The following is a 15328-nucleotide window of genomic DNA, read 5'->3' on the forward strand; positions in this document are numbered from 1 at the left end:
CTGTCCCTGGGGTCCCTAGATCAGGAATCTAGAGATTTTTACTCCCTGACAGGCAGGGTCGATCCCCCTACTCAGCCTTGAAGTAGTTACAGAGATGGACCATTGCCCCTCTACTTCCCAAAAGAATATGGGAGTAAAATCTCTGACTGGGGAATGAAAGAGGAGGAAAGGGGGCAGGGTACAACATTCAAAAGAATGGCATAGCCATCGAGGACATTAACTGGTTAGAACCAACTAGGTCCAAGATGGCAGAAGATTTGACTTCCACTAGACCTTGGGTCTCATTATATGCTCATCATAATACATCAACTAAATGACACACCCACCAGTGCCATGACAGTTTCCAGACTGATCATAAAAGGTCAAAAAGTGGACGATGGCCCAATTCCTGGAAATCCCTGCCCCTTCCCCCAAATAGTTCCCACTCATTAGCCTATGAAATTACCCAGCCCATAAAAACTAACCACCCCATATTTCGGGGCCTCTCACCTTCTGAGATGGCCCACACTCCATCTGTGGAGTGTGTTTCTCTCTAAATAAATCCACTCTTTACCTATCACTTTGTCTCTCACTGAATTCTTTCTGCCCTGAGACATAAAAAAACCTGAGCTTCACTAAGTCCTGAGATCAGGTGTGTGATTTCAATTAAAAGACAGTGGGTTCAAGTCCCAACCTGGGTTTTGGCTGGGTTTGAGTCCAGCCCATGGGTTCCAGTCCCATCTGAGGTGCACGGGTTCAATATGTGTAAGTAATGATAATTTGGTCTCTAATTCCAGTATTCATTCTTTTTAAAAGTTCATGTCTTATTGCATTACCCAGAAGTTCCAAAAAATATTAAATAACACTGGGTTATAACAAGCAACTTTATCTCTGATTCTAACAGGAATGCCTTTAGTGTTTCAGCACAAACATTAGTTCTTGGGGTCACCACACATTTCCTAAGTGCATTCTAAGAGCTAGGTTCTACGCTACTGCCAAGGGTGTAAGGTGAAGAGGACACAGATCTAACCTGCAATAACTTAAAATTGGTTTTGTATAATGTCAAATACTTAGTCCATCCATTTTGTCACCAAGAGCAGAGGCAGCCTTTATTTTGGATTTGTAATTAGGATTGAGTGACATGACATGTACTCCCCAGGGTTCTTTTGAGATAATCATGGAGTTCACCTCTGTAGTATGTTCATTTGAGATCAAACTTAGCTGCTTGTGGTAATATTATTGTAGGCTTCTATAAATATTCTTCATCCTTTAGGCAGCTAACTGCCAATGCCCTTTATGATGCTTTTTTCTCTGAAATGGCCTTGGTAGGCATATCACAAAGCCACTTCCTGGATCATTCCACTTCCCAAGAGGAAGTATCTCTGGAAGAAAGATGTCTTTGGAAAGAAGGTAGATTGTGAGTGCAGGAAAACCTGGAAGCTGGGGCATTTTGAATTCTCAGATACTCAGGTAAATACGTGTCTAGTTCTTGTACTTTGTACTAACAACCATTACCTTAATTCAGGAAATGGTAGAGTTGTGTATCTTCCCAGGGAAATTCTTTCCACATGTGTTGCTCTAAGAAAACATGAGGTAATCTCAGGCATTGGGGGAGGGAGTGGGCCAGGACAGCACCACTTTCAGTCCTGGGCATTGCTGGCTGCTGAAGCCCCTCCACTCCTTCTTCTCTCTTGCCCCACTAACAGGACCCAGAAATTCCTGAGTATCTACTCATGCAGCCCAGGTACTTGGAGGGAAGCTGACCTCTCTCTCAGCTCCAGCCTGGAGCCCGTCAGGACATTCTCACAATTTGCCAGTAACTGGTTTAAGGCTGTCCTGCAACTGCATGAGGTCAAGGAAACCAAGACTCTGCTCAGGATGTAGAGAGTGGCACCCTCTCTCTCCTCTGGAGCATGATGTGAGCACATGTCCTGGGATGGTTCCAGTCATGTCATTACCAAGAACAGAGCCTGCCGTGGGATCAAGCTGATCCCAGAAAGCTGCGTGCAGGGAGAAAGGGGAAAGCCCAGGTTTGAGTTGCATGTTCAATTGCCCTGGAGCCCACCTTCTCTCTGGCCTTGCAGACATGAGGCCTGCCTTCCCTTTCCATCTGACCAGATGAGGTGCATCTTCTGTCACATGCAATGTGCCACACATGCTGGGTAACCAGCCATTATTGCTGGCATGCTGTGCTCAGAAACCACTTAGTCCTGAGATCCTCCAACCTCTGCACATCGCTGCTCCGGGGACAGGCAGCCACAGGAATCCTAAGCAGGAGCACACCCTGCTCACTTCACATCCCCAGGCTGAGCAAGCAGGCAACTCACAATGGCCGGCAAAGTCAAAGAGAGGGTTCTGAAGAGTAAATGCTATACAACTGCCTTGGATTCTTATAATCTTTTCCTTCTCTTTTTCTCTGTTTAGAGACAGAAGTAATGACTCATAAGACAAAAACCTAAACAGCCCAGCCTCTTGGTGCAGGGAGCTGGTGTAGCCCACGTCACAGTGTCCGAGAGTGCAGCTTGAAGGTCACCCAGCTGTTTCCTCCACAGGGTCTAAAAGGACTTGCCATGAGGAAGTGTCCTGGAGTACTCAGAATATGTTCTGTCAGTGTAACCAAGCAGGACCCTATGGGGTCTTCCCAGGACAGACCCCTCCCCCATATTCTCTGCTATAGCTCCTCTCTGAAGTACGTAGATATAGTATCTGATGCATATTTCCTGAGTTTTCCAGATGCTGGTACCACCACCAGTAGGAAGAAATTAATGCTTGATGATCATGAGCCTTAAGGATTGATCACCATCAGAGAATTGTGCAGAGCTGATCACAGACCCTGGAATGTCCCTCTCTCGCCTGGCCTTTAAAAATGCTTTGTTGAAACCTTTGGGGAGTTTGGGGTATTTTTGAGAACGGGCTACCCGTTCTTGCTTAGCCCTGCAATGAACTTTTCTCTGATCCAAACTCTGATGTTTTGGTTTGTTTGGCCTCACTGTGCGTCAAGCACATGAATTTGCATTCGGTAACATTAGGTCATGTATTAATAATACCACACAACAGTGGCAACCTGAAACGCTCTCTTTGCAAAATGAAGTTTGTTTATTGCTTGTTATGATTTTAACAGGCGAGACCCTACATAGGAACTATAATACCTACAGGTGGTCTTTACCAAATGCCTGCATAGAGTAGAATGTTGGAATGAATTTCGTGTTTGTGTGTGTATGTGTGTTTTCCCAGAGTTCTCAGTTTCCCTTTCCTGGGGAAGCAGAGCCCACCCTCTCAGTGGTGGGATTGAGAGACAGACAGTGGGGATCTCTGCTGCGGCCATGTGCGTGCCTGTCACCTCCCCTCACATCGTCCACACCCGCCCTGGGTTCACTGTGCTCACATGCGTTTCCACTAGGGGAAAGCAAACATCACACGTTGAAGAAAACCAATCAGACTGCATTTTCTTATAAAATGAGATGAAAAAATAAATCTAAACCCGTCTCTCAAGTGTCGCTCTTCCTTAAACTTTTATATACGATAAAGCTCTTATTTTTCTTTTCAATATACTCTAGTTAGAAATTTTTAAAAATAAACTTTCTTTTTTGGTACCTTTCACTTCCTGTGTTAGCCTTGGAAATATATAAAATACATCTCACTAGAACTCTTCTGTGCAAATAATAAACATAAATAATATTAACATCTATGTTATAAAAAAAGCATTTCGAGGTTTTCACCGCTGCCACCGCCAGCTGTAGTCCCTGGAAGGAGGTCCTAGAAGTAGTCCGTGGTCTGCCCACTCAAGCCTTGCAGGTCCTGGTCTGGCTGAGGGGGACTGGGTAGGAACTCGCTGTCCCGCTTGTCCATCTGTAAACCACTTCGAGAGAACTGTAGGACGCTTCCCAGCCCGCTGACCAGAGAGAGGGAGGAAATCCAGTTGAGTGAGCTGAGGCTGGGCAGGCTGAAGATGGACGACAGGGCAGCTGCCCTGCTGGCACTCGTGGGTTTCATCTTGGAGTCCCCTGGACAGCCTTCCGGGATCACCTCCCCTGGTGAGGAGGACCCCGAGGTCTGGCTGCCCAGCCCTTCCAGCAGGGTGTCCTCCCTCAGAGACACGCCCATGTCCACCATGCTGGGCTCCCCACTGGCCTCTGGGGAGCAGGCCGACTGCTGTGCGTGCCAAAACACCTGTGAGCTACAGTCCTGGGAGACGGACCCCGAGGCACTGATGCTCCTCTGTTCTGACGGTTCCGTCCTTGGTTCTCCTGGGAGGTGTCCCTGAGCAAAGGTCTCTTTGGGAGCCCTGAGTTTCCTGGGGGACCTTCTAACCAACTGGCGTGCCAGCTGCAGTTGGGTGGGGAAAAGGCTCCCCTGCAGGGCTTTGAAAAACAATCTGGAAAGAACATATAGAACACAGTCAGCTATTGCTGCAGTGGGGCCTTTGAGCTTCTGAGACTCGAACAGTATAGGAACACAACAAAGGAGAATGCTGTCAGAGCCCGCATGGGACCCAAAGGCCACTGTCCCTGATACCCACCTGGGCAGCAGTGCGGCGACGGGTGCTATGAGACAAATGAAGTAAAACACAGGGTCGCCCATTAATGTCTGCATGGTCCAATAGGGGTTGGATGGAGGGTAGCACACTGAACAGGAAGCATTATAAATCAAAGCCACGGTGAAAAATAAAAGGATACTGAAGCCACAAGCCATCCAGTTGAACCAGGTCTGAGCGGGAAAAAGAAAGACAGGACTTTTATCTCAACAAAAATGCACTGGTCCTCTGCAAGTGGAGGATGTTAAGAGGGCGTAGTGGGAACAGGGTAGTTGGTGGGGCATGTAGCCTTGAGAACTGGTGGACCGGCCTGAACGCAAGTGGGGAGATGGAAGTCAGGTGCCAAGGGAAGGAGAGGGAAGGACAGTGGGGGTGGAGGGGCTCGGGCAGGCAGGATCCCAGCACTGCCGGGGACAAATGCTGCTCCCACACCCTGGGCTTGCGTGTGCATGTCCAGCTTGTGCATCTGCTTTTGTTCTCATCACAGTGAGGCCAGCTTTGCAGTCCCCCCCAGCCCCCAACTCAAAACTCTGCTCAATCTCACAGAATGTGCACGTAAGTGAGCAGATCGCAGACCAGCCCCCTTCTGGATCAGGCCCACAACTCTCACCCAGGTCTTGGTTTCTATACCCAGGTGCAGAAGGAAGGTGAACAGCGCAATGGCGGTGATGGGGGTCCCCCAGGTGAACATGTCTGTGTCTGAGTCGTAGTAGGCCTGAAAGACAGCGAGGTCCTGTGTCTGTGTGTCGCCAGATAAAACTGGTGGGAAAGGCTGGGCCAGGTGCCAACTTACCAGGTAGGGAATGAAAAAACACACGAGGCTCTGGAAGGCAGCATCAGCCATGTTCAACCAGAACATACGAGGCCGATATTCCTGAGACACAAAAACAAGCACGGAGATTACAGGAAAGGCCTCATCTCTTAAAATGGTTTTCCGTCACCTACGGGGGCCATGAAGGCACAAGTCAAGCACCCCAGGGACACCTGCTAATTCAGGACCTTGGAGAGGGAGATCCTGGAGTGTGGAGGGCTGGTGAAAAAACACTACAGAAAGGCCTGCAGGGGCACATGGGGCTGAGTAAGTCACTGCGAGCATTTGTGCCCACAATGCCTGCTACAGCATTCTCAGTCAACAGCAGAAAGATGAAAACGCTTTCTAAATCCCATAAGGAATTTCCCTAGACAGGGACTAGTACATGAAATTCCGGCATCTGCCCCAACCTGAGCCATCTACTTTGTCAGGGTTTTGCTTCCCTCCGTTGGTGGACTCTCTAAAATATTTCTTAAAAGTGAGTTATTTTAAAATTAGATCATGGGTGTTTCTTAATGTTAAAATCAAAAAGCTGCCTACCACGGGCAAAAAATGACTTTGAAACGGACTAATCAAGTCTTCCTTATCTGGATGCCCCAATCTGTATTTGGCCCTGCTGAGTTCTGAGCTGCTGGTGCCAGCACTGGCCCGCACGACGCAGAGGGCAGGCAGGATGAGCGTTTACTGAGCACTTACGAAAGCCAGGCCCTTCCGGTTTGTCCCCAGGACAAACCCCCTGTGGCCACCTAGGACGTGAGGCCTGGCTGAGTGCAAGAGCTCCCCCAGGTGACAGGTGACAAGCAGAGGCCCTCATCTACCTGACCCTCAGCAGTCCCTACGTACTCAGCCCAGGCTGCCTGTGGGGAAGTCAACTCTTCAGTAAATCAGTTCCGAATGAGAGACCATTGTGGGAAAAGCGGGGATCCGTTCCCTGGGCACTCGTATAATAATTCCAACCAGCCCAAGAGAAGCACTCACAGGGCTTTCTTTAATGGCCAGCTAGGAACAGCTGGTTAATTAGCATGTCAATCTACATGATATACTGACATTAACATGTATTTTACATCATCTGTTTGTGTTCACTTGTTCTTCCCAGGGTTTCCCTAAGGGTTTATCTTCCCATTAATCCCCATTCAAAGGAAATCACATTTCTTTAGGGGTGTTTTAGAAAAATCTCTGCTCTGCCTGCAGTCATCCCATGTGACTTAGATTCCAAACGGGCTTTCCTTGGGCTCCTGGAGACTCCTGGTGTAAAGACAGTTTACACCTCAGTATACTTTTTAAAAAATCTTCCTTTTTTTTTTTTCTCAAAAAGCTTTAGGTAAATTGATATACAAAAACCACACACTTCTAATGTACACATTCCAATGCGTTTGGGCACATACATGCACCCCTGATACCATCACCACAACCAATCAACTCTTAAAATAAATGCATTGCAGTCAAGAGACAGAATTCATTGTTTTCCTCCCACTGGTCAGATTCTAGAATTTTAACTGTTTGTTCCACAGTGTCCATTTTTTTTCTTGGAAGATTTTATTTTTTAAATTTTACTAGAGTACAGTTGATGTATGATGTTGTGTTAGTTTCAGGTGTACAGCAAAGTGATTTATTTATACGTATATATATTCTTTTTCAGATTCTTTACCCATATAGGTTATTACAGAATACTGAGTAGAGTTCCCTGTGCTATACAGTAGGTCTTTGTTGGTTCTCTATTTTATATGCTAGTGTGTGTATGTTAATCCCAAGCTCCTAATTTATCCCTCCCCGCCAATGTTTCCCCTTTGGTAACTTAAGTTTGTCTTCGAAATCTGAGAGTCTGTTTCTGTTTTGTAAATAAGTGCATTTATATCATTTTTAAAAACTGGATTCCACATGAGTGATATCATATGATATTTGTTTTGCTCTGTGTGCCCAGGGTGTCCAGTTAAAGGCAGGTGTGGGGACCTGAACTTTCCAGGAGCTGGAAGTGGAGCGTGGAGGGCCAGGAGATGGGGTGGGGGGAAGGGGGGCTTCACCTCCATGTTCTGGCCGCTCTTGTAGAGCTGCGGCTTGGTCAGCAGCACGTCAGCCGGCACGTCCTTGTCTAGCACCCCAGTCACAAGCTGGGGAAGCGATGAGAAGAGCAGATTAAAGAAGATCAGATACCACTGGTCAATCATGGCGGACGCAGAGAAGCCACAGTAAAACTGGAACCAAAACAGCAGGCCCACGAACATCTGCGATCAAGGGAAGAGTGGGAACAAGCAATACTCAGCTGCCCTGCAGAATCTCGCCCAAGGGAGCTGAGGGCTTTGCAGAGTCTGACTGTAAAGACTGAATTTATAGGCAGAAGTTGTCTCCAAAGACAGCCCTCACTTTGGTGCCCTCTGTCTCTCCCTCCCCCTCCTCCTCCCTCCTTGATCCCTCGAGCATCAAAGACCAGCTTTGGGAGCTGGGAATTCCCACCAACAGCCCTTGGAGGGATGGAGTCTTGGGCCCAAATGCCACAGATCGTAAGAGAAAACAAAACAAAGGTGTGGCAGAGTCTAGGGTGGCTCCCATCTCAAGAGGGCTGGCTGGATACCTCACCCATCATGAGGCTTCTTTCCTTATGCCCCTCTCTGTGGCACTAAACCAACCCTACCTGGGCTACACCCTGGATCCTGCCTCCCTCTTTTAATGAGGAACAGTGTGCAATTATTGACTCGCATGGAGGGGAGGACACACACAAGCATGGCGGTAAAGTTGATGGTGACACGAACATCGCTGCCTTGACTGAGCCCTGGCATCTGCTGGGCACTCTGTTGGTGGGTGAGCTATAGGCATTATCACTGGTCCCTACAGCTACCCTGAACAGGAAAGTGAGGTCCAGAGAGGTGGAAGAGCCTCCTCCCATGCGCAGTAGGAGGAGCTGGGTGGACCTCTTCCCACTACTACTTGATCACTGAACATCCGTGGCCTGATGTTATATGGGGCGCATGGCAGGTTAACAATTGCAAAGCATTCCTACACTTATTAGCTGTGCAACCTGGTACAGACCATTTAGCCCCTCTCTGCCTCAGTGACCTTGTCTGTGAAATAGGGACACCAATGGTACTTAGCTGTGGGGTTGTGGTGAAGATTAATGACTAATGCACCTTCAAGTACTCACAAGAGCTTCCTGCCCGCTGAGATGTTCATCAGTGGTTTGTGGTCGTTACTGTCAGCAGGATGGCTATTTCCTTTGTTTGAGGCTCAAGCAGGGCCAGTGTGCTCACCCGATTTAGAGGAAAGTAAACTGAGATCCAAGATGTCAAACGACTAGACTATGGTCATCGTATGAATAACAAACCCAACTTGTTCAACCACTCGTGGCCTGGAGGAGCCATGGTGGAAGAACATTCTCTGCTGTGCACGGCATACAACGGCCTGGGTGTGGGTTCTGGAGCTGCCGCTGTGCACATTTCTGACCTTGACACAGTCACTTAACCTCTCTGAGCTCGAGTTTCTTGACCTGAAAATGGCTTGTTCCAAAGATCAGAAAAAATGATAGTCTACACTGATATCACCTCTAATGACACAGATCCTCCAGGACTTGTTTCAATCTGTGACTTAATGCAACTTTTCCCCTCCACCCTAAAAACTGACAAACTTGGCTTTTTCAATGACTTTCTTCCCTTTTTCACACCCACGCCTGCTCCCACTTCCTCAGGCACAGCCTAATGAGTCATCAGTGAGCAAGTGGAGTCAGACAAAGAGGAGGAAAAGTACTTAGATACCTGAGACTTTTATTTTTTTTACTGCAGTACCCAAAAGCCTTCTCCCCAAACCACTGTTGCTATGGAAAGTTTTCTTCTCTGCTCCTTACTGGAAGGAAGGCCAACTTATTCCTAAAACGAATGAATTTCTCACTTTGGGAGGCTAAGTGATTATCCTCAAATTTCTCAAGTAGATTAAGTACTTGTTAACAGAGGCCTTGCATCTTATACAGAATAAAAACAGGCACCCCTTCTCCTTCCTTGTCCCCTCCGTGAGGACAGATTCATCGTGGCAGGCAGGAGCCAGTGACGATTGCAGGCGGCCACTCTGGGCCTCGTCTGCAACTGAAATATTGAATGCTGTCCCCTCAATCTGATAAATTTTAACTAGGAATTACAGAGAGCAGAGTTCAATTCCCGTTCCATTTTGTTTTGTTTTCAGATAAAGAAAACAAAATCCACAGAAGGCAAATAACTCGCTCCAGATTGCACAGCTAATGAATTAAAGAAACGGGGATAGGATTCCACCCTGCCCAGCCCCACTCACCTTTACTCAAAGCACCCTCCTACCCCCTTGGGAGCTGGGATCCTCCAGGTTTGCAACTGTGTGCTTGGTGGGGAGGGGGGGGTACTAGGGAAGCAATGCCAGGCAGTCAGAAAAAAGGGGAGTGATCTGACAAGGACAGGGACAGCATGGCACATCCTTGTGTGGATTGCACAAGAACTGTCCTGATGGTAGCTCAGAGTGAATATGGAGATTTAAAATGGAATTAGAAATAAACAAATAAACCTTTTAATTTATTTGATTTTGTTTCAGAAGACTACAGGATGATCTTGACTTTGGAGCTGTGGATTTCAGTAGGGTAGGTTTATGGGACTACTGTGCAGAGTCAGTTACCCCAAGAGTTTATTTACTTTGTCTCCTTGTTTGTACCTTCAACAGCAAGCTATCAGAGGCAAAGCGGACAAGTAGCAATCCAGCAACTTCTCAGCAGAACGTCTATACCTCACTTACAAGTAGGGCAGGGTGCTGAAATGGCCATGTGGTCCATCCTGGAGGACTATGGCTGCCATACAGCTGTCTGCCAAGGACATAGTAGTGAAAGAACTAAGATTTAAATGTTAGGGTCAACAGGGAATGGACCAGGGCCCTGGATCAGAGTCCCTGGAGAGACAGAACTGTCCTGAGCCAGCCAGGTCTGGGAATGCCCTAACTGAAGGGTCAACTACAGACTGAGCTGGCCAGAGAGGGTGCCTGCTGGCATCCCCTTCCCACTGGCCCAGGGTGGGCGCATTTTTTTTCCGATTGTTTCTACTTTATTAAATCTGGACCCCAAAGCTTCAATGCCATAATTGCTATATCAAAGCCCATCTGTATCTGAATAAACAATTTTCTATGAAATCAGTTTAGGTCACAATCAAATTTTTATCATTTCACATACTTCACTGACTGGTTCTGAACAATCTTTTCTTTTTTAAAAAATTAATTAATTAATTTTGGGGCTGCATTGGGTCTTTGTTGCTGCATGCGGGCTTTCTCTAGTTGCGGTAAGCAGGGGCTACTCTTCGTTGCAGTGCACAGACTTCTCATTGCGGTGGCTTCTCTTGTTGCAGAGCATGGGCTCTAGGCGCACGGGCTTCAGTAGTTGTGGCACGCGGGCTCAGTAGTTGTGGCTTGTGGACTCCAGTAGTTGTGGTATGCAGGCTCAGTAGTTGTGGCTCGCGGGCTCTAGAGCACAGGTTCAGTAGTTGTGGCGCAAGGGCTTAGCTGCTCCGCAGCATGTGGGATCTTCCTGGACCAGGGCTCAAACCCGTGTCCTTTGCATTGGCAGGTGGATTCTTAACCACTGCACCACCAGGGAAGTCCCTGGACAGTCCATCTTAATCCTGGATTTACAAGTGAAATTATTTTATTTGCATATTTATTGAGATGGTACAGTGGACTAGGTGTTGTAGTAGAGTGTAGTAAGTTGTAGTAGAGCGTCAATGTCTAGTGCGGAAGTACCCTGAATAGAAAACTATGGTAAAATGTGATGATGCCTATGGTTGACAAACACAGAAGCAACAATACAGCCATAGGAATATGTATATTCATGTCGGCCAGGGGAACAAGGAAAGGCTTCTCGAAGACTGCTCAGAATCAGGCTCACAGCCTGGCTGAGTCCTCTCATGCTGACCCAGGACTGCCAATCACACTCCTGCTCATCTTCTGATCCCCTGCCTGCTCTGGAGACAGCACCCATCAGAGCACTCCTGTCTGTGGGCACCTTGGCAGACCATTCCTTAGAGACCAAGGGACAGAGTGGTCAAGGGCTTGGAAGCTGGACTCAGATGGATGGGGGCTGAATGCAGTCTCAGCCACTCACTGGCTGATGACCTCATGCAAACCCCTGGACCTTGTGGTCACTCTACTTCTCATTATAAAGCTCCAAGTGGATGTTCTCCTTGGATCTACCTGTTTCCATCCTCAGAGGTGCAGGTGAGTTAATACTTCTGAGCCTGTAGGGTACAACGCCAGGCCGTGCCTGGGGAAAATCCACAAAGGTCAAGGAGGGTGGGACCAATGGGAGGCTGTGGGGTAGCCCTCCGGCCACGTTCAGGTGATGGTCCTGTGAATCTCAGGCCTTTCACATCAAAGATCCTCGACACTGGCACCAAATACGTACTGTGTTTTTGTAGAAGAAGTACAGCACCATGTTGGCAACTCGGGAATAGCACCAATGTCCATGAACAATCAAGAGCCTCTCGAGGTATCGGAATTTGGGCACCACGAAGTCACTGGCCATCACTGCCTTGAAAGGGAGAGAGTTCCCGTTACTGGTGCCGCTTCACTGCGCCTAAGGTCTGTCTCATCTCCCCCCAAACACAAGGTGCAACATGGACGGAGAAATCCAGTCTGATCTGGCTGTACCACCATCTCCCTGATGAACGCCTGCATTTAAGAAAAATCCAATCTCAACAACACTCTAGTTTAGGGATATCACCCTAGAGGACTCATTTAAGATTTCAAATATATGTAATTGATGGATTTTTAAAGTTTTTGCTTTTTCTTTTCCATGCTTTCTTTTCCATACATTTCTGCTTATCTTTGAGGGTTATTCCACACAAAAATGTTATGTCTTCTTTTCAAATTTTATGGACTTCCTTAAACAACACCTGGAAAAGAGTAGGTGATGATGTTGTCCCATCTGTGCAACAGAATAACATCGTTATACATGACAGAAAAGAATGAAGCCTTAGAATGCCTGCTTTCTGAACCCAAACACAAGGATCTGAAAGCAAATAGTGTCTTTACCCCTCTTCCTGTCAACATGTAGGAGTCAAGGGTTTTGTGCATCTTTTCTTCCTTCCTTCATTTATTCCATGATTCATTCCTCTCAAAAATCATGTACTAAGACCCTCCAGTTGCCAGGCATAGACTTGGAGACAGACACCATCACACAGGGTCCCTGTACTCAATGGAGTCAGTCTAAAAACTCAAAGAGTTGTTGCTAAACAGAGTTAAGGAGAGGCCCAGGGGGTCTTTGAGAAGCAGCCCTGACCCATGAGAACTGCAGATAGACCCCTCCTTCCAGGCCCTATGTGCTTCTCCAGCCTTTGGCCACAACTTTCCACCTCCACACCCCAAACACACTGCTTGTTCCTCCGTCAAGGGAGCCTCCCCAATGCTCCCAGCTGGGTTAGAGCCTCCTGTCACATCCTCAACAGGGAAACTAGAGTTTCTCTTTCAAAGCACTCACTACAGTTATGACTACTGGTGTAAGTTTAAAATACTTCTCTGTCTTCCCTCTCTGGTCTTTCTGAACATCCCATGAGAGCCAGGATGGTAGATGTTGTGATCACTCTGCAGCCCTAGTTCCCAGTCAGTGCTTGGGTCATGAGGCGCTCAACAAACATGGTTGACCAGAAGACTCTAAAAAGGCTGAGCATCTCAGAGCTACAGAATCTCCTTGGTCCCCTCTGTCTCCCTGCCCTGGACACCCTTCCCACCTTGGCTGAGCTGGGGAGCTGCAATCACCCTCACTCTTCCTCTGGGACTCAGCTTGGACTCCTCGGGTCCCTGTGGCCGCAGCGCCCCACAAAGTGCATCTCCCAGAGAGCTCTGCACAATGTCCCTTTGCTTATCAGACTGACTAACATGCAAACAGGGTCACATTCCCCTGGGTAACCTGAGCCCTTAGAGCAGTAAGAAAAACTGTCCAGTCTTACTGCCATCTTACATAATGTGCCCTCAAAAAAGAACTATAGCTTTAAACAATACAGAAGCAGCCAGCAACACCCCACGCAGAAGTCACGTCCACTGAAAGCCAAATCTCAATATGAGCCCTACAGCTTGGCTGATCCCCACACCTCTTTCATGGCTCATAGACTCCTCCGGTTCCTGCCCTGAGGCCATGCAGTGGGGGCAGCTCACGCCCCTCCTCACCCACATGCTCAGCCTTAGAGACTCTGATACAAAGTGGATTCACTGGGTGCATTTCTCTGCATATGTGGTTTACAAGCACTACCCTGGGTAGCTTTTCACTCTAGGAAATGAATGCAAAAGAGGCAATGCTGAAAAAATCAGAAGGAATTAATTATTTTGTTCATTCATTCAACAGATGGTTTTTGAGCTTCCCCCATGTACATGGCACCATGAAGAGGCAAGGATGAGTCCAAGCTGGGCTCTATTTTCAATTTCATGGAGGAAGAAAAATGTACAATAAGGTAACACAAGTCAGAGGAGGGGCAGTAGGAGAGTAAGATGCTGTAAGGTGCTGAGGATGGGCCCGAGATGTAGCGACCGTGCTTCTAGCTCAGGACTTTCCATCTTACGGGGATTTCACCGTCAAGTGAGAAAATCATCAAGCCTGCACAAGTGTGGCACGAGCTCTCAATAGCTAATTACTGACTGAATGCATCAATGAGATCGACCAATGACCAAACAGTGACCAACATGCTGATTTTTAAAAGAAGACAACTGGATAGATTGTTCCTGAAAGTCTCCACCAAGTTAAAAAATACTGTGACTCAAAGTTAATCAGATGTCAGCAATTGTAATGTTACATCCAAAAGAAGTACATCTTTTTTCTTTTAGATTTTTTTTTGATGTGGACCATTTTTTTAAAGTCTTTATTGAATTTGTTACAATATTGCTTCTGTTTTATGTTTTTGGTTTTTTTGGCCACAAGCCATGTGTGATTTTAGCCCCCTGACCAGGGATAGAACCCACACCCCCTGCATTGGAAGGCAAAATCTTTTTTTTTTTTTTTTTTTTTTTTTTTTTGTGGTACGCGGGCCTCTCACTGTTGTGGCCTCTCCCGTTGTGGAGCGCAGGCTCCGGACGCACAGGCTCAGCGGCCATGGCTCACGGGCCCAGCCGCTCCACGGCATGTGGGATCTTCCTGAACCGGGGCACGAACCCGTGTCCCCTGCATCGGCAGGCGGATTCTCAACCACTGCGCCACCAGGGAAGCCCTGGAAGGCAAAATCTTAACCACTGGACTGCCAGGGAAGTCCCAAGAAGTACATTTTTAATGAACTCATTTGTTCATTGTCTGGATCACATGTCAGGAACCAACACAGTGGCAAATGAAAAATGCAGAAATAAATCTTCACATGAGCAAGGATGGCTGCACTCCATCTTTATAGTGACACCAGGATACAACAGTCCTACAGCAAAGTCCATTCTTCAAATGGTATCACTAATGTTCAGGAGCAATAAAAAATGCCTTTGAGGGACAAACCATTGACAGCCAGAGGAAGGTGATGACTCACCGTGCCTCGCTCCATCTCACCTTTTCACAGAAATACACTAATAGACACATTCACTGCACGTGGCTTCATAAACATGAAGAGCCACCTGCCACCTGGTCTCCTACCACTTGGCTTAGCAGAAGGAGAGCACCAGCTGTACTGAACTCCAACCCTTTAGCTCTGCAGCACAGAGCCCACAAGAAGGCCAGCACAGCTCACAGTGTGAGGACCCCTTGGTCACCCAGGACAGCCCCTTTGGTCTTTACCTGCATGCCCTCCTGGCCTGAGAGTCCCACGCCCACGTCTGCCACCTGGATCATGCTGACGTCATTGGCTCCATCTCCTAGAAACAGCACGGGCAGGAAGAATCATTTGAGTTGAGATGCACAGAATCGAATCAGCTTGATGGATCTTCATGGGGTCCCCGTGAGCTGGGTCCTGTGAAGGGTCCTGGGGAGGAGTGAGGAAGAGGCAGTGCAGAGTCTGCCTCAGGGGAACCAAGTTATGCAGCCAGAAAAAGCCTAGTGGGAGGCTTGCACCCACCAG

General features: G+C 47.6%; 1 protein-coding gene across 1 annotated transcript in view; it reads right to left on the reverse strand.

Annotated features, from left to right (window-relative positions):
* Nucleotides 1–3054: 3054 nt before the first annotated feature.
* ATP10A (ATPase phospholipid transporting 10A (putative)) overlaps nt 3055–15328 on the reverse strand; it is a 185025-nt gene continuing 172751 nt past the window's right edge. The window contains 8 exon segments of the mRNA XM_059056027.2: nt 3055–3837; nt 3840–4354; nt 4499–4686; nt 5124–5228; nt 5307–5387; nt 7346–7546; nt 11713–11838; nt 15049–15125. Of these exon segments, the coding sequence (XP_058912010.1) occupies nt 3695–3837; nt 3840–4354; nt 4499–4686; nt 5124–5228; nt 5307–5387; nt 7346–7546; nt 11713–11838; nt 15049–15125 (1436 nt within the window). The 3' untranslated portion in view covers nt 3055–3694.

The sequence above is a fragment of the Kogia breviceps genome, chromosome 3 (genome assembly GCF_026419965.1).
Source record: "Kogia breviceps isolate mKogBre1 chromosome 3, mKogBre1 haplotype 1, whole genome shotgun sequence".
NCBI lineage: Eukaryota > Metazoa > Chordata > Mammalia > Artiodactyla > Physeteridae > Kogia > Kogia breviceps.